The sequence below is a fragment of the Dermacentor variabilis genome, chromosome 6 (genome assembly GCF_050947875.1).
Source record: "Dermacentor variabilis isolate Ectoservices chromosome 6, ASM5094787v1, whole genome shotgun sequence".
NCBI classification, from domain to species: domain Eukaryota; kingdom Metazoa; phylum Arthropoda; class Arachnida; order Ixodida; family Ixodidae; genus Dermacentor; species Dermacentor variabilis.
This window is the reverse complement of record NC_134573.1, coordinates 51,345,987-51,365,272: the sequence shown is the minus strand read 5'-3', so window position 1 is coordinate 51,365,272 and position 19,286 is coordinate 51,345,987. Positions and strand designations below refer to the sequence as shown.

At 47.3% G+C, this 19,286-nt stretch overlaps 2 protein-coding genes across 2 annotated transcripts in view; one reads left to right on the top strand and one right to left on the bottom strand.

The window, feature by feature from the left end:
- LOC142584162 (uncharacterized) overlaps positions 1-3,013 on the top strand; it is a 61,523-nt gene extending 58,510 nt beyond the window's left edge. Inside the window, exon 5 of the mRNA XM_075694331.1 lies at positions 2,789-3,013. Within this exon, the coding sequence (XP_075550446.1) occupies positions 2,789-2,916 (128 nt within the window). The 3' untranslated portion in view covers positions 2,917-3,013. The remainder of the gene's footprint in view (positions 1-2,788) is intronic.
- Positions 3,014-4,306: 1,293 nt separating this feature from the next.
- On the bottom strand, positions 4,307-10,619 carry LOC142586129 (uncharacterized). The gene is given in 5 exon segments (XM_075697382.1): positions 4,307-4,417; positions 9,048-9,182; positions 9,898-10,064; positions 10,329-10,562; positions 10,565-10,619. Coding segments are annotated over 5 exon segments (702 nt in total).
- Between the last annotated feature and the right edge of the window lie 8,667 nt (positions 10,620-19,286).

Below are 19,286 nucleotides of genomic sequence, written 5' to 3'. Positions count from 1 at the left end.
AGATCCTACATTAATTCTGAATGTCTACATTCATCACTGAAAAGTATTGATAGAGACAAAACGACACCAATAAAGCAGAAGAGAAATACAGACAAGCGCTGACTATCAACAGAAAAAAGATAGTAGTTTTCAGTACAAATTATCAAACTTCTGTACGTACCACTCTTTTGAAATATTACCTAGCCCCTAGAAGCCACTATACAGAAGAAACTGTATTAAGGTAAGGACCCATGCTGAATAATTCCACCCAGAATAAGGTCAAAGGCGGCTGAATATAGGATAGGGAAATCAAACGAGTTGCTAAAATCTGGTAACACCTCTCATTGATATTATTGTAATAGATTTCAAAAATAGCACAGGTAATATAAGAGTTTTGGAAAAATCTTGCAAAGCACATCTGCATACTGCTTGAACCCGCAGAGTCATGCATGTTCTACTCGCACATGCGACATAACGCAATCACTATCTCAGCTACCTGACAATCTCTTCAAGCTACCTGGCGGAATTTCTTGTCATGTGGCAGCCAAGTGCTGATGGTGGTAGAGCAAAGTTGAAGATTGTTCTTTTATGGAAGCCTTGCCTCAAGTTTTATCAGTCGTAGCAGCAGAGTACACCTGTGCACCACACACAAATCTAAGATTAGACTCCATGCTGATGCTATAGAGTTATTGTAAAGAAACTAAATCCCACAGAAAACATTTAAAATACAGAAATTATTGGTTTCTATATGGATAAATGTATTCAAGAAGGCGTGTAAACTGCACCATACACTGCTACAGCAAAATTTACTCATGTATGAAATACTGATAAGTGATGACACAACAGTGTTCGTTGTGAGTTCTTAGGATAGTGTGGCTACCTACACTTATTACGTTCTGTAAGGATTTGTTAAACTGACAAATCGATTCTGGTCTCTAAAGTGTGTAGGCTGGTGCAGACCGCCCAGAAGTAGAAGTGGCGGCTTATTTTGTATCAGTGCAAGAAATTTTCCATTTGTAAGAGACAAACGAGCTGCTTTACCGCGAAGTGACCTCTTGTCTCAACCTATTGACTGCGAGGACGAGAGAGGGTACAATGCATAGGCGTACACAAATCATAATGATGAGGTCCAGTCATTCAGCTAGCCCTCAGGGCCAAGGACGTTGGCCATCCATCTATGCAGTGAAAAGGAGAAAAAAGAGAGCATGTCAGTTCAAAGGCTGATTTGCAGTTACAAATGAGGTGAACCACAATCATCCAATAATTAAGAACAATCAGTCGTGACTTCAGTCTAGATGAAGAACCTCCTAGGCTACAAGTTTTGCTATTCACAGGGACCAAAGCACCAGTGCTATTCCTTACTTGTTACGAAACGCCGAAGCACTGGAGCAATCTTTCTGCTTTGCTATGAAGCGGGAACGCTGCAACCTGTATGGTTACACACTCGTGAGCGCGCAAGCACGCATAACTGTAATTTATCCAAGATCGAAATGATGAAAAATACGACGAGTTCACTTTGCTTCCAGCCATCGTGTCGTCTTTAAATGCCTTCCCTTCGGTGGTTTCTTGTTACGTTAAGCCCAAAAACAATAAGCACGCAAAAGCCTCATATTCAAAATAAAGATAACAAAATCCGGCAGCACACAAGATTGCCACAATCCATAATTGCCGTAGCTGTCACTTGAAAAAATCGATACGTTGTTGAGGAACACATAAGTGCAAAACGTTTCACTTGAAGATAAAAGTTCTACCCGTACGTGCGACGTACCAGACGTCGAAGGCGGCGAACGCAAATTCTGCCATTGTGGTAGTGAGCCGGCTGGGAAAACACACAATACAGCCAATGTCACGAAGCACTGACGCAAAACACACGGCAAACAGCGTCGGCGCAGCTAAGTGATGCCGGTTAATATCCCATAAGTATACAGAACGACTGAGAACGGCGTACTTAACCGAACCCAAGAAGGAGACATCGCGTGCGCCGGTGACAAGATTTTTTTCAGGCTTTCAGGCTCCCAGTGTTATCAGCATGCAGAGAGATGCCTGACAAATTTAGAACCTGCTTACTTGACTACTGTCGAGGGCGTCACAGCACGGTGGCTATCACTGACACCGCTTCAATCATAACGGTAATCACGGTGCAGCGATTATTGTGACACCGGCGTGTCGCTCTTGATGTCAGGCGCTGCTGCGGGAGCATGGAGAAATGGGTGCGAAGCGTCGTGTGCGCGCCCTGCGTTGAAAACGCTAACATAGCCTTGATTCTTGAAGTTCCGGTGGGAAGTTGTTCAACATTCACGCCAGCATAATATGTTGCTTCTTATGAGGTCATATTATCCGTCGCGTCTTTTGTTCGTTAACGCATACAGTCTCCGTAATTTTAACATGTTGCTGGCATTCTATGCACATGAGACAAAACATCTAAAAAGTGCTCGAGTTAGACTTTCGGAATGCATTTACCAAAATTGACTTTCGGCAGGAGCCTCGCGAGCGGGCAACGGCGAGAGGGGATCCTCGCAGAGCACCCGCCAAGATGACGACGTAGGACACGTCCGAACCGCGCCTGCGCGCTTTACTGCAGGCTCAATAAACGTTTTCCAAATCCAATCCGGTAACGCCAGTAGTTGGTTGTTACCTGCGGTAACAACCAACTACTGGTGTTACCGGGGAACTTCCCTGAAGGATTAATGCATTTGTGGATTGTGAATAAAGTAAATTCCAAGAAAACCACAGCCACAGTATCTTTTTGAAATTGAGTATTTGTTTTGTTTTCTCTTTATTTTCCAATGTGTACATTTCATTCTTCCAGGTTGCATACTCTACATCTCCAAGGATGTTGCTAATGATGTGCCACCGGAATGTAGGAAGAACTTCGAAGAAATCTGCGGTGTCACCTCTTCATCTAATTGGAATGATGTATGTGGAGAAGACGCGTAGATCACGAGGGAAAAAGAAAAAGTGTTATTGAAGACAGTGTTGCGCTATGTGACATGTTAAGCAGCAAAGTTTGAAATAAACATATTTTTGGACAAGCGCAACTTAGTGAAAAACTAATAAACGCTAAAAGCGCCATGCATGCAAATGCCGTGATGTGTACAAAAGTATCGGTAATTATAGTCAGTTTGCTGTTTTCAAAACTGAGATATCTGCCAAAGAAACCGCACTAGTAGCCGAATATAGGTCGGAGTAAAACTGCAATTCATTCAACCACAGAATTTATTTGCATGACCATGTTGATGTAAATATTCCTTAACTGAACATGCTAAAGGACAGTCATGTTGACCGCACTAAAGAAAAGGGAGGAAAGCGCGGAGAATAGCATTGAAGCTTCGGCACAATTGTAGTGCGCCAGCTTCAATAAAACAAAAGCGTTGCTGCATGCACAACATATGTGCTTCTCTGTATGGCCACATAGCAGAATGTATTTTCTATGCTAGTTATCATATACTGGATTCAGAAAAACAAAACCTAATGTGCTATGCCCTTAGTGTTTAGCGGATGACAGCAGACACACTTGTGCTTGCAAAATGAATGTTATTAAAGAGAATATGGCAGCCACGTTTCAGGGAAGATTAGAAATCAAAAGCGTAATTTTTCTTATTTCATTTTAGCACGGCTACACGTTTTGATCAAATAATTCCCTATTACAAAACCACGTACCACAGGGTTCCAGTGTCATGTCGGATTACGAGTTCAGTGTAGCGCTTGATGCTAGAGCGCTGGACTGGTGCGGAAAAGTGGTAGGTGCTGCAAAGGAGTGAAAAATGGTGAAATCCAACTCTGGAGTGTAAAAAGAACGCAGCGCGTGAATACTAGATATATTTATTGCAAAAAGCGAGACAGAACTGCCTAATTCAATAAAAAATTAAAAAAGATCTCATTTTAGGAAAAGCTGCCACAACGAAAATGCAAATGAGAAATGAGAAAAACCCAGAAATGAGAAGAACTGCAGCCTATTACGAAGTCACGCAGCAACTTGGTGAATTATGGTCAACTCTGCCAGGTAATGAGACATATGAAATTGCACTTAGGGCTGATATGTCGCGCACACACAGGCTAGATGCAATTTCTCCCCCTGAATAAAACGTATGCGACTTCCACAGAGATACCAATATGGTGTCGCTACTTATAAAATATTCATGTTCAAAATAATCTAGTTCCGGGGATGTGGAGTGCATGAGAGCCCCCTTATTTTACTCTTTTGTCACGCAAGCGGCGATCCACGTACAGCTGCTGCTGCGTTGGGCGCATTGTAGTTTCACCGCAACTATCTGAAATGTACTTCTCTGAAACTCTCTGAAACTCCGTCTAGCGAAATGATCTTGCTTCACGCAACGCATCGGGAAGCCACTTCCTTTTCCTCAAACATGTCTGGGTGGGCTTGGTGGAACAGGCGAGCCGTTGTTTCATTGTAGATGGCGATTCTCTTGTTTGGTAGCTGCGCACAGGGTTCGAGTATTGCCTCAGCACTGTCTTTGCGGGCGACATCGTGAAGGTGTTCGAAAAGCTGCTGAGGAAGTTGACCCACGTTGTAAGGGTAGGCTTTTCGTTCTCTAGCCACGTCCTGGCGGCGCCTTCCAAGCACACGTTAACATGGCGCAGCTCGTTGTCGTAGTTCCTGTTGTTGAATGTATTGACTCTTTTACACTTTTGCATACAGCTTTCTTTGCCTTCAAATGACGATCCGCGGAAGGTCATTGGTTCAATTGGCTGCTGCAACACGATTATTTTAGGTGGAACTGTAGCTGTCATCGTGGCTCATGTCATGGCCATGCACTTCCTAGTCTTCTCCGGTAGAAGTTCGCGCTTCGAGGGCAGGTGTATCCTGCCGCTTGCTCGATGTTCCTGGACAACATTCGTGCGGTCTACGAGGACGGTGCTTGGATCACGGCTTGTCAAAGGCGCCCAGTATATCAACGCAAAGCTCTCCCGCCAGATGTCATGTGACGGTCAAGGATACAGTAACGAAACTGTGAATGACGAAAGTAACTTTATTGGGCGAACCTGTGGCCAGATAAACAGGCTACACTCAAAGCTCTGCGAAAGCCGTGAACAGAGTCGGCGATCGTTGAAAACCTGATCTGCGGGCCAAGCACGTCATCTTTATCCATGAGCCATCGAAGGTTCCAGGATAATCGCTGGTGCACGCGTGTATTGCAGAAAGTTATACAGAATTCACATCGCGCATACAAGCAATGATAATAAACACGTTTTAGTGGCAACAGACAGCGGATAGAAGCATCGAGAGCACTCCAGGAAATTCCCATACATGCCGGTGCGCTGACCGATAACATGTCTTAGACGCTGAAAAGCGGCCACCGGTGAAAGATAAACCCATACACGTGTCAATACAATGTAAAATGCAACGCTCCAGAAATATTCAACTGCATATTTCATCAACAATGCGCAACACTCGAGGTGTTTGTTAAGACACATATCTAAGAAAAGCGTGAGTATATGGCCGGCCGCCTTCGGGCACAGCACACATACGTATTGTTATGACTGCAGTAGACAACACGCTGTTTGCCACGCACAAGAGCAGATTGCGAGGACTACGCTGGGAAGATAGTCAGAGGACCGTTCCAAGGCGATGCGGGACGCTGATTATTTTCTTCTAACGAGCTCCCCTCGTCCGAGAAGAAATGCCACAAACGGAAGAAAGACTTGCCACTCCAGGGGAGGCAGACACGATTCGAAGTGCTCATGGACGTTTCCCCGAAGAACGCTACAATGAATTGGTGCCTACCTTATAAAGAGAAGCAGCAAAGATCATTTGGGGGTAAAAGATCTCTCCCATTCCCAAGGCAAGACTCTCTCTCCGCCTTAGCATCCGCTAGACCTGGATCGCGTCGGCGGTCCGATATTCTCTCTGCGACAGTGGTGTTTCTGATTCTTGATTGGCCGTCGTCCTGGTGGATTTTGACCTGTATGTGTTTGGTTACCGCCACGAGAGAGCGTTAGAAGAAAGGTGCTAAATGATGGTCTGGATAGAGAAAGTTCTATGGGTAATGGAAATGGGGCTCATTGAGATGCTCCATGCTAAAATCTTGACCTTTTTTTTCGGTTCTTCCTATTGAACTACGCAAATAAGTTTTGTGCAAGTGCCAGTAAACCTGCTGGTTTTAGTTTTCCTAAATCCCGACCTTCTGATTTCTTCAACCCGAAGCCTCCGCCACGCTGCCGTATCAAGCTGGGTTCGAGATAACCTAGTGCCGCAACAACTTGCGATCAGCGGTGAGATATGTAGCCACAAGTGGCAAGAACGGTCGGCCAGCCATAGATCAGCTAGATAGAACGTGTGGGTAAACGCCTGGCTTTTCCTTTGATGTCAACCAGTTCTGAAAGAGAGTTGATTCTGCCACTGGTAGATAAATTTGATGAAAGCCTAGAAGTGACGTACTTTGGCCTTGTTGTTTTAGAAGTAGCCGGCCCTCGAAAGGATCATGGACTTGCAGGGGCTGCAGAAGCTGGACGTGTTTCTGTTGCGTGTGCAATCCGGGATTGATTCAAAGGGTTTGCCACGAAAACCTATGATTAGTCAGGCAATCATTGATTTGGTGGTCGATGATGAGGAGCTCCGTGAACCATAGAGGCTCATCGAAGAAAAAATGGAAGATTAGCTCAAATAGCAGCGCGAGTGGGAAAGGGAGAAAGAAAGGAAGCAGCTAGAGCTAGAAAGGGAGAAAAAGGACAGGAGCATGAAGCAAGAAGCAGAGAGTACTAGCTCGGCGTCCTGTCCCAACTGAGTCTCGTTGGCGCTTCTATGTCGCAACAAATGCATCGACACCAACTAGCCCAACTTTATGCGTTAATAAGATCGGCAAGTTGGAGCTTGAGTTCTCGGGCAATTGTCCCTAGTGAGTGGTACATCACCTCAAGAAGGCGGCATAGCTGAAAATGCCTAGGTACATGTAGTCATATGCGGTGTCAAGGAATATCGCTCTGTGTCTTGCAAATTTTGAAGTAACGTGCGAGAAACTGCAGTCTGAACGAGACACATGGTCTCAGAGGCTTGAAGGTTTTGTCTTGCGAGGCAGCAGAAGTTGTTGCGCGGCCCAGCAAGGAGGACGCGGACAACTATGAGAACGTCAAGGCTAGCCCTTTCAGGAAGCGTAGACTTTGCGCACAAGTGTTTAGACAATGATTTCACTGCGCCAAAGATCGAGTGACGAGAGCTATCCGGAGTTTCTATACTACTTAAGGGTAAGGTTAACGGAATTGTGAAATGCTACTGGGTACTACAGTGACCGGGATGCTTTAGTGGAAAAGATTCTGTTAGATGAGTTTTACAACTGTATCCCCAAAGACTAAAGGAATAGGTGACACGACCGGAGTGACGTAGTTTCGGCGACGAAAGCAACGTCGAGGAGTGTGTCCCATGCCAACAGCTGAGCAAAAGCCTAGGTGTTGATATGGCCAACAATTGCAAAACAAGTGCCAATAACCATTATGTGAAGCACCTTTCAAGCCCACGTGTTGAGAATAAATTGTCCTCTTTGGTAGAAATGAAAGAAAAGCTTACAGTGAACAGAGTCAAAAATTGACTCACGCACAAAAGGCGAAAAACGCTTTCGAGACTAGCAACGCGCTCATGTGTCATATGCCGAGTAGCATAGTGATAAACAAGGTCGCATAGCGGTAAAGGCAAGGGTTGCGTTTTCGTATATCGATGACGGTGAAGAAAACATCAAGTTTTTGGGGCCTTACGTGGATGACCAGGTAGTAAATGGTAAACCGTGCAGAGCACTGTCCGACTAAGTGGCAACAACGAATATTGACCATTCAGCGTATGTGTCACCATCCGACAACTCATTTCAATGTGCATGGATCGGCCATGTGGTGGAGGAACAGAGCATGTACTTGTCAATCGCGTCTGAACCATCGAGGGCCCTTTCACTGAGCTAAAAACCAAAGTTGCGGTTTCAGGAAATATCTGTAAATGCTATCCTTTTTTGTTCTCAAACAGATTACATCTGTTAATTAGAGAGATGGGCATTATTATCGGCGACCGGTTTGTACAGGCATATACCCCTTCAAAGACACGAGTATCGACAACTCAACTAACTTCCGAGAGTTGGATTATACAGGAAACACCCGATAAGACTTTGGTGGAAACGTATGAACTCACTGCAGACCACCGCGATAACGAGACACCCGAGACCACTCAGCAAGAGAATCAGTCTCGCGAACCGCAGAACGAGAAGATATTTAAGAATGTGCTATTTCCGCCAGTTCCAAGTTGTTTCATTACACTCCTAATTGGGAATAGAGAAGAGTCGGCTACTGAACAGGTGGAGCGACTCACTATTGAGGACATCAGGATGCATAAGAGCACTGTTGCAGCAACAATATTGCTTTCGAGTTGAGAAGCGGTGGACTGCATCACTGATACATGGATAAGCGGGGAGTGGAGCGAGATCAAGCCCTTCCCCAGAAGTATCGAGCAGGCTTGTTGCGCATTTCCCATGGCAGTTCGTGGTCGTGCCGCCTTGGAAATGTTTGCGTCGCGAAAAGACGCAAAGAAGTGTGAGTCTTTCACCTTCAACAAGCAACAACCAAAGAACCTTTATTATCAGGAAGCAGCGGCTTTCATAGACTGCATCGGGAGTGCCCCAGCGGCGCTGTAAGTGCTGACGCTGCCTAAGCTGGCGAGCTATCTTATCGCAGATCTTCCTCTCTTGTTTTTTTAATGAAGCCACTTTTGTTACGAAGCTTCAAATTCTTCCTATGGAACCACACACCTTCCGCTTCGTGTGTGATTGTGACAGGGATCGTTACAGTGTTGCGCGCTACTTCTTTCATCATTGTCTATTTCTGGTGATTCCGCTGTCAGTTGCGTTGTTCCTCGGCTGTCTTCTAAAGAAGTCAGAGGTAGCTGGAGGAGACGAGTGCGATTTCTGAGTAGAGAAGTTTTCCCGCAGTCGACCCAGTACAATCTGGGCTTGTCGGTGCTTTCTCGAGCGACTCCTTCTCTTGGGAGGTCTACGATCCATACGTCTGTTCCTTCGGACAGATCGCGCACTCCATGGCGTCGGTCGTAGTCTCTCTTCTGGCTCTGAAGCTGCGACCTCTAGAAAGCTACCATTTCTTGGAAGTCTGGTGTCCGAGGCTGGAGGCTTTCGCTGGACGTGGGCAGGGCCATGCGAAGTCGTCTCCCTATGAGCAGCTCGGCGGGGCTGTGCCCGTTTTTCAGTGGGCTTGTCCTGGTAGGCCAGAAGAGTTTTATAAGCGCCAGCAGTTTTCTTTAAGGAGCCCTTGATAATTTTCACGGCGGACTCTGCAATTCCGTTGCTCTGATCATAATGAGGGCTTGACGTCACGTGTTGAAAGTTGTACTCTGATGCAAACTTTGAAAATTCAGCGCCGAAGGCTCTTCAGAATTGTGGCCCATTATCAGAAAGAACAACTTCCGGAATCCCGCGTCTGGCTAAAATGGATTTGCAGTGTTTTATTATTGCTGATGAAGTTAGGTTATTCAGCGGTACGAATCCGGGTATCGTGAAGAAGAATCCGTAATGACCAGCCACTATTTTCCCTCTAGGAAGAATAAATCCATCGCAATGCGCTGCCATGGCCTATCTGGAAACTTAGTCTGTTGCAGAAGCATCTTTCGGTTGGCGCTCAGCTTGAGGCAGCTGTGGCAGTTAACAAGTTCTTCAATGTCCACGTCAATACTTGGCCACCAAACTGAGCTCTTGGAACGTGCCCGGCAATCCTCAATGCCTAAGTGTCCCTCGTAAATTATATTAAGGACGGGCTGATTAGTGCCGATGGGATCACTATCCGAGAGCCGCACATGAGCAGGTTTTCAACAAGGGCAGTGCTTCGCCTTACATTCCAGTAAGGCTTCAGGTCAAACCCAACGTCTCTACGGCTTATCCAACCTTTTGTACACAGGTTGATAAGACCTTGACATACCAAGTCTTGCTCTTGCTCGTGGGCGATAAGCTGTAAACTCGGCGATGTTACCGGTACTGACGAAGTCACCAATAGCAGATATCCTTGGATCTCGTCCTCCAGTTCCAGGGATGCCGTTTGTGGAAGAGGGGACCGAGAAAGCGCGTCCGCCACCGTCAAGTCCCGGCCTGGAACATACACAATGTCATACGTGTAGCGCATCAGACGTATGCGCATTCTTTGTAGCCTCGGATTTAGTTCGTCAATTCCTTTTGATGCAAACACAGGTAGGAGTGGTTTGTGATCTGTCTCGAGGCTAAAGCGCTTTCCTACGAGATTATCAGGGAACTTTTCACTAGGCCACACGAGGGCAAGTCCTTTTTCCATTCGTGTGTATCGCCGCTCGGTGGTTGTAAGAGTTCTGCAAGCATAACAATTCACTTTGAATTCACCGTCTTTTTGCCTTTGGCGCAGGACAGCTCCAAGACCGTTTGATGAGGCGTCTGCTGTGACCACTGCTTCCATGTTTGAATCGTAGATTCCCAGAACATGGTCTGATGAAACAAGAGTCTTCCATTTCTTGAAGGCGGCTTCCTGCGCGGCACCCCACACAAGATCCTGTCTTGAGCTCATCAGGGACGACCGAGGCTGAAGGACTTCCGCCATGCGGGGCACAAAGCGGGCAGATAATTTGCCATGCCCATCCCGCGTCATAACTCTGTCCTGGATGTCGGGTTTGGCATTTCTGTCACCGCGTCAAGTTTTTGCTTATCGGGACGCTTTGCATTGTTCCCGATCGTATGTCGAAAAATGAACTCTGCGTAACTCTGAATTCGCACTTATCTGTGTCCAAGGAAATGCCCGCTATGCGGAGGTGGTCCATCACGGCCCGAAGCCGCTCGTCATGCTGCGTCTGCGTGACACCCCAAATAAGCACATCGTCCATGTGGCAGACGACTGCCTCCTTCCCGGAATGAACCTGTCCCATTATTCTTCGAAAATGTTCGGGGGCCGACGAAATTCCGAACGGAAGTCGGTTGAAATAAACGTTATGTTTTCTCTGCTCCCTTCACTCAGCGGCATCTGCCAGAAACCCGAGTTCGCGTCGAGTTTCGAAAACGTGCCGGCTCGCGGTAGCATTCCGATGGTGTACTCGACGGCCGGAATGGGAGACCATTCACATTGAACGTATCTGTTGAGTTCCGTGAAGCCAACACAGATTAGAACAGCACCCGAGGGTTTAAGAACGACAGTCATAGGTGCGCATCATGTAGTAAGCTCGGTGACAGGAGAAATAACAGCTAGTGCTTGCATCCACTCGAGCTCTTGTCTTGTTTTTTCGAATAAAGGCAGGGGGACTCTACGTGGGGACGACGGCGCGAAAGTCTTTGCTTCCGGATTCAGCTTGAGGTCATACTCTTCTTTTAAGATCCCCAGTCCGTGGAACACTTGTGGAAAATCAGATTCGGGGTCCAGTTTATTCACTACGTTGATTTGTGGTAATACGCAGCGCCTTTCTATCGGTGGTTTCTCAAGAAGAGGGGTTCGGAGGCCTTGAAGTACGTACACATCCTCGCGGCTGCTCGTTCCCGCAAACATATTCATGGCAGCCATACCAGATATGGCAATGACTTTACCATCAGGTCCATGAAGCCGGCGCTTCGCTGGCTGAAGTTTTATCGCGAGAAAGATGCGAGTGAAGAGCTCCGCTAGAATGACCGTTTCGTCCGCGCCAGTATATATTTTAAGTACCACATTCCAAGATTCAACAAGAACGGTAACTCTCCACCTGTAAGGGGATGAATGGGATATGACTCCGAGGAAGCCTGATTCTTCGGCGCCCGGTTCCCGACGTTCCTGACATCTCTGGTGGATCAGCAAACCGCCTCAAAGTCTCCTCTTTCGTCGCCCTTTCTGCAGACTGCATCTTTCGCTGGACAGCACGCTAGTCTGTGACTGTTTCTTTCGCACCAGCTGCGTAGTTTGGGAACGTTGTTTCCACTTTCAGGCGGAGGCGGGTTCTTCGCAACTTGTCGCGTACTCCTCTAGGATTGTATTTGGTGAACTTCCTGTCCTTGTACGCGGTGAATCTCTGCCTGCTGTTGGTTTACGGTCTCATGCTGTAGTGCCACCAACAATGCTTTCTGTAGTTTTAGGTCCGGATTGAGTTGCAGAGCTCTCGAGATCTTACGGTCCTGGAGACCCACCACGAGACGATCTCGAATTAAATCCTCCCGCAGCTCCCCGTGCCGCACGTGGATACAAGCGCGTGCAGTGCAGTAACAAAATCCTCGACGGATTCGCCGTCTTGTTGCGTTCGGATGTTAAACTTGACCCTTTCATAAATGATGTTCCTTCGAGGAAAAAAGTAGCCCTCGTACTCTTGCAGTACGACCTCAAACTTCAGGTCGCCAGGCTCAAGCTTGAACGTTTTGAAGATATCCTCGGCTTGAGGTCCCATTAAATACGCCAATGCATCTACTTGACTCTCTTCTGGCTTCCTGTCTAGTCCAGACGCAGTTCGGAAGCGAAGACATGGCTGTTTCCAGGGAGACCAGTCATTGCGTGTGGCGAAGCTGAAGGGCTCGGGTAGAGCAATTTGAAACAGTCATCTTACTTTGTCTTTCCTTGTAAGGTACCTGTTGGCGTGTCCGGCGTCTGGCACTGTTTAGTGGGTCCGCGGCGTCCTCGTTTCAGGGCTAGTCTGATGTCTGAGAGCCGTGGTTCTTCAGACCAGCGGGCGCCATTTCTGACACGATGTATGCGTCACGAACAGACGCAAAGAACTGTACGTCTTTCACCTTCGACAAGCAACAACCAAAGAACATTTATTATAAGGAAGCAGTGGCTTTTATAGATCGCATCGCGAGTGCCCTGGCGGCGCTATAACTGCTACGCTGCCTAAGCTGGCGAGCTATCTTATCACACAGGAAAAAGTAAAACAGAACAGTGGCTGTTACTAGAGTATTAATGGTCTGGATATTTTAAGGACGTGGAGAAATTTGTGAGGTCATGCGACACGTCCAGCAGGCGGAAAAATGCAGGAAAAGTGGAAAGCACTGACGGTGCCAGTACCGATTATTACGCAGCAGTTTCAGCGGTTGGTGATAGATGTGCTTAGCCAACTTTCTGTGACAGAGACAGGGTACCTGTACATTCAAACCAGGTTATCCCGACCGCGATGTTTTCAATGGCGCTTGCGCTGTATCAGGCCACGTCTAAAAGTGTTGTTGATTCGCTTTTGATCTTTTCCCGAGTTGTATTCTCTTCTGAGATCCAATGTGATCGAGGCAGCGTGTTCACAGGTATCCTCGCCACGTCATTCCTAGGGCGAAGCGCCATAAAAATAGCACGCAGATCAGTTCATCCTCCACAGAGTAACAAAGTAGAAAGGTGGCATTCCATCTTCAAGCGCATCTTCAGATGGCTGCGCTATGAAAATAAGCGCGACTGGGACGCTTGCCTATCATCAGCACTTTTCGCTTTCCTGACGGTACCACATGAATCCGCTGGTTTCAGCACCGCCGAGTTGGTCTACGCACGGCCACTGCGCTCACCTTTGAGAATGGTACGGGAAACGCGGGAAGGGCGCAGTGAAGACCCTACACTGGTGCTGCGTCTGGATCACCCTAAAAAACTAAATTAAATTATTGGGTCTTACGTGCCAAAACCATTTTCTGATTATGAGGCACGCCGTAGTGGAGGACTCCGGAAATTTCGACCACCTGGGGTTCTTTAACGTGCACCTAAATCTAAGTACACGGGTGTTTTCTCATTTCGCCCCAAACCTAAAAAAGAACTTGTGGAAGCGAGCATGAAGTCAACTCAGGCTCGATCAAAAGTCTCAAACCGCCCGTCAGAGGACGTTCCGTATCGGTGACAAGGTAACGTTACTAACAATATCAATGCAAAACAGGCTCGAAGAACACTGCGAAGGCTTTGGGGAAGTGGTTGCAAAGCTCTCTGGCACCAACTAAGTGGCGAAAACCGCTAGGAAATATAAAGAGGTGCACCTTTGTCATTGCAACCTAATGAATCCGTACGTGCAAATAGATGCAGTGGTGCATATGACAGTATGTCATCCTGAATTGATGGAGGCTGACCTGGTTTGTCTGAGAGGAGGGAGAAGCAGCGCTCAAAAACTCCTGAAGAAAACTGAGCAGAGAGAGGCGCTTAAGGGGTTGCAGTTGTCTGATCTTGGCGAAAGGCGAAATTATACCAGGGTTTGATGGATGCTTCACTGACAGACCGGGTAGAAATGGTTTGACTCAGCTCAATATTGAGCTGCCTTACGAGGAACCCGTGTAACTAAAGTGTTATCGATTCTATCCTAGTAGGACAGAAATCCCTGACAGGAAATTTGAGCGCATGCTCCAATATAGCAGTAATTGAGGCCTCTGAGAGCGAATACGCTTCACCTATGGTATTTGTGGATGCTGCAGGTAGACCCAAGATACGTATTAGACTATCGGAAATTAAATGCTCTCACCAAGGGTCAAGTCTATATAATTCCAGATATGGAGGACAGGGTGGAACCGGTGAGCCAAGCCGCATATATGACTACCCTTGACCTTACTCGAGGGTACCGACAAGTTCCGGTCCTGAGCGAGCCAGTAGACACGCGCTATTCATCACACCAACAGGCGGGTATAAACCGACGACGAGGACCTTCCGACTCAAAAATGCTCCATTTTGTTGCTGACGCATCGTAGATAGAGTTCTAAAGGATTGTGAAGCATCTTGCTTTGCACTACTGAGATGACATCGAAGTTTTATGCTTCATAAATGAACCTTTTGGTGCATCTTAGATCGGTGCGCAGCCGCTAGCGTCAAGTTCGGTTAACAGTAAAAAGCGAGAAGTGTTGTCTTGTAAGAGCGACAGTGGACTACCTAGGTCACCCTATAGCTTAAGATTTTGGAAAGCCTAGTGAGGTCGAAAAGTATCAGCGGTAGCAGACTATCCTCGAATGAAAACGAAGACGGACATTCGGGCTTTTTGGGGGCTCACGGGCTATTATATAATGAATACATCCGGGATTATTCAACTTTGGCAAGCCCCCTTACGGATGGTCTCCGCGGGACAGAACTGACAAATGCAGTCTGGGATGAAAAGAAAGAAGACGGCTTCTTTAGGCTGAAGGCTGTATTGATTAGCCGCCGGGCATTGCGAGCTCCCGATTTTGACCGGCAATTCAGTACAATATGAAATGAGTGATCAAGGACTAGGTTCCGTTCTCTGCCAGAAGGATGACGTCCGTAACTAACATCCCGTTCGTTATCTAAGACGAAACCTAGGCTTTCGTGAGATGATGATGATGATGAAATCTTTATTTATCCCTCTTTAAAGGGAAGGGGGCAATGGAATAGAGGGTGGGGGGAGGAACTGCTTGAAGTAGTCCTCCTTTATCCTGTCAGCCCACTCCAGGATGGCTTCCTGAAGATCGATCCTGGAGCTGTGCAAGGCAGCCTCCCACTGCTCCTCACTAGATAATAAATGCCTGAGGAAATGGGGAAGGGGGTGCTTAGGGCACCCCACATGATGTGGTTTAAGTCTGCTTTGGGAGGGACACAGAATTTTCAAGAGGGAGAAAGGTAAATGGCGGGATGAATGTGGTGGAGAAGGTAAGGGGACGGAAAAGTGTGAGTCTGCAGCGGTCGCCACAGAACTTCACACCTACGACACCTACGCGGGGATTTGCCCATGAGTGGCGGAAAGTTTAAGCGGTCTAATCGGTAGTGTGCAGATGTCGTGGTAAGTCGATCCCGCGCTGTAAACGGCGCCTCCTCAGTGAAGAGGTCCGACACATATGATGCCTGAGCCCGGACTGTAAATCCTCTGGCACTGGCGTGAGCCTCCTCGTTTCCAGCAAGGCGCGCATGCGCGAGAGTCCAGAGTAATGCCACAGTTTGATGGAAAGGATGGGCCAAGAGGAGAGAAAGGGCTGGCTTAGAGACCCTACCCGCTCCGAAGTTATGTATGGCTGCTTTGGAGTCGCTAACGATAACTGATGAATTTGGGATTGTGAGGGCCAGGGCTATGGCTGCTTCCTCCGCCTCCTCCGAGGAAGAGCCAGGAATGGAGGTGGCCGCAGCGATCTGGCCGTGAGAGTTAATGACTGATATTGCGTAATGATTTCTGTTCCCATATTCGGCGGCGTGAACATAGATCACGTCTTTTTAGGTGGAGAAATGATTTTGGAAAGCCTTTGCTCGCTGCCTCCTGCGCTGTTTGTGGTGCTGAGGGTGTATGTTTTTAGGAAGGGGAGGGGGTTGCAGAGGTTCTCGTGTGTGTGATGTGGAATGGTGTATTTAGTCTTGATGATGGGCGCAGGAATGATGGACAGAGTTTGTAGAATGTGTCGACCTGTTGCGGTGTTAGAAAGTCTGCTATATTTGGATGTGAGGTGGGCTTCTATGAGTTCTGTAAGTGTGTTGAAAGTTCTAGTAAGCATTAGCCTTTCAGTGGAGGTACGTATGGGGATCCCCAGAGCGAATTTATATATTTTGCCTAAAAGTGTTGATTTTATCTGATTCCGATTTAAGCAAATGTAGATATGGTGTTGCGAATGTAATCTTACTGATAACGAAGGCCTGGATCAAGCAGAGAAGTTCGGCCTCCTTTAATCCGCCATGTTTATTGGAGACTCGCCCTAGAAGGCGCAGGGTGTGATCGATTGTTGTGTGGAGTATTTGAGGGTATATGTGTCGAGCCGGTTGCTTTGAATGTGTAAACCGAGCACCTGGAGCCTGTCCACTCTAGTAACGGGGATGTGGTTTAGGATGACCTGTATACTAGACATGTGTTTTCCGGCTCCCGGTGGGATGGCAGAAGTAGCAGCTCAGATTTTTGAGGCGAGTATGGAGTACATTCATAGCCCCAGCATGAGCCACGACGGCGTCTGCTGCGGCCTGTAGAGTGTCTTGAATCTCGCCATCGGAGCGAAGAGTGATTTCATCGGCGTAGAGTGAAAACTTGAGATCGGGAGTAGACCGCAATGCTTGCGACATCGGCATCATAGAAAGATTAAAAAGAAAAGGGGACAGCACTGAGCCTTGGGGCATGCCGTAGCTACCTAAAGTGTACGAAAGCGATTGATCTGTGCCTATGCGTGTGGTTTCGGTACGGTTGGATAAGAAGGTACATATGTAGTCTTATGTCTTTCGGCTAACCCCAATGAGATTAAGCTCTAGGAGGATGGCGAAATGTGAAACCTTATTGAAGGCTCCTTGGTGGTCCAGACTGAGAATTGCTTGCGTATCTAGACTACTATTGGGTGTAATGATGTCATGCTTCATTAGAAGCATGATATCTTGGCATGAGAGAGATTTTCGGAAACCTACCATTTGTGATGGATAAAGATTGTTGTCTTCCATGTATTTACTGAGTCGGTTAAAGATGACGTGTTCGAATATTTTACCTAGACAAGAGGTTAGTGATATAGGCCTGAGCTTAGAAGTGTTGGGTGGTTTGTTTGGCTTTGGGATAAAAATTACCCTGGCATCTTTCCACGAACGAGGGAGGGTGCCACTGTCAAAGCAATGATTGAAGTACGCCGTGATGGCTGTGACAGAGTTTTCGTCTAGATTGTGGAGTATTTTATTGTTAATAAGGTCGGGGCCTGGTGCTGACATTGTGCGCAGGGTGGCGAGGGCATGGCGAACCTCTGCTTCCGTGATAGTGGCGCTAAGTAGCTCCTTGGGTTCGCCATTATAATTTGGCATGGCATACTACTGAGCGGGAGGCAGATGTTTTTGGCGGAGTTCGTCGAAGAATTCATTGAGATTGTTTTTGTGTGCATGTAGCAGTTTGTTAATGCTGGGGTTGGTGTGTGTGCGCGATGTGGTTGGGTCTAATATGTGTCGCAAGAGCTGTCATGTGCGCTTGTTGTCGAAGTTGGCATGCATGCTTTCACATACCTGGCCCCACTGCTGGCAGGACAGATGTGTGGCGTAATCCTGGCTCTGGAGGACTAATTTGGCAATTCTGAGTCTTAGTTTTCGGTTGAAGCGTTGCCTCTTCCACCGCTTGAGAAGAGACTGTTTCGCTTCCCACATGTTTAGAAGCTTGCAATCAACCGTAGTGAGAGCGCTTTCGGGGGGCAGGGTGGTAGGGTGCATCTGGGCGTCTGAGTGTAGTTGCTGAACCTATTCTGTAATGTCTTGAATGCTTGTGGGAGCTGATATCTGGCGGGCCTCTCGAAAACTGTCCCAATTGGTGAGGCTGAGGCGTTTGGGTGCAAAGGGTTTGTGTTTGTAGTGCGATGTTAATGATGTAATGGTCGCTACCGAGGTTAACTTGTGAGTTGTGCCATGTGACATGTCAGATTCTGTGTGTAAGCATAAGATCGGGGTAGCTGTCCTTAGCTACGCTGCGGCCTAGCCTGGTTGGTGCATCACTGTCGTTATGTAATGTGAGTCTGTGGTCTTGTATGTGGATACTTAGGGCTCTGCCCTTAGGAGTAGAAATGGATGGACCCCAAAAATGGTTGGGTGCGCTGAAATCTGCCAAAATTAGGAGGGTTGGTTGGTGGCAGCCGCAATAGCTTGAGCGAAAAGGAAGTCAAAGCAGTGATGTTTGTCTTGTACACGACTACAGATATAGGGAATGTAGAGGCCAGATGCATTATTTTTGCGAGGAATAATTCCTAGGAAATCGTGCTCTATATCGACGCTGTCGAATCGGGAGTGATTGACAGTGAGGTGGTTTTGCATAAGGATTGTCGTATCGGGCCGGGAGATGTTATTGGTATGATAGCTATTATAACCTGGGCAGCTGATTGGTCCGTGAGTTTCCTGAAGCGCAATGACAGCTGGGAGATTAGAAGAAGATGATGATGATATTTGGGGTTTTACGTGCCAAAACCACCTTCTGATTATGAGGCACGCCGTAGTGGAGGACTCCGGAAATTTTGACCACCTGGGGTTCTTTAACGTGCACCTAAATCTAAGCACACGGGTGTTTTCGCATTTCGCCCCCATCGAAATGCGGCCGCCGTGGCCGGGATTCGATCCCGCGACCTCGTGCTCAGCAGCCCAACACCATAGCCACTGAGCAACCATGGCGGGTGGAGATTAGAAGAGGAGGCTAGAAACTGGTGGATGTGTGCTTTCTTTTTTTTCAAAACACCTACAGTTGCACTGCCACACTTCAAACTCGGAGCCTCTCGGGTTATTGGTCATTGTTAGGCGGAGCTGGTGGGGAGACGGATCGAGCAGGATGTTAGGATGATTCGCGGGGATTCCAGCTATCCAACTTGTAGTTTGTTGGATGTATGCTTGTAAGAATTCAATAAATTGGTCGAGTTTTTCATTCCTGGCTGTGTAATCTGTATTGATCTTTTCAATTGAAGTGAGTATATTATGGAATTTAGTCTCGAAAGCGGTTAGCCTGTCGTTATAATTTAAGAATG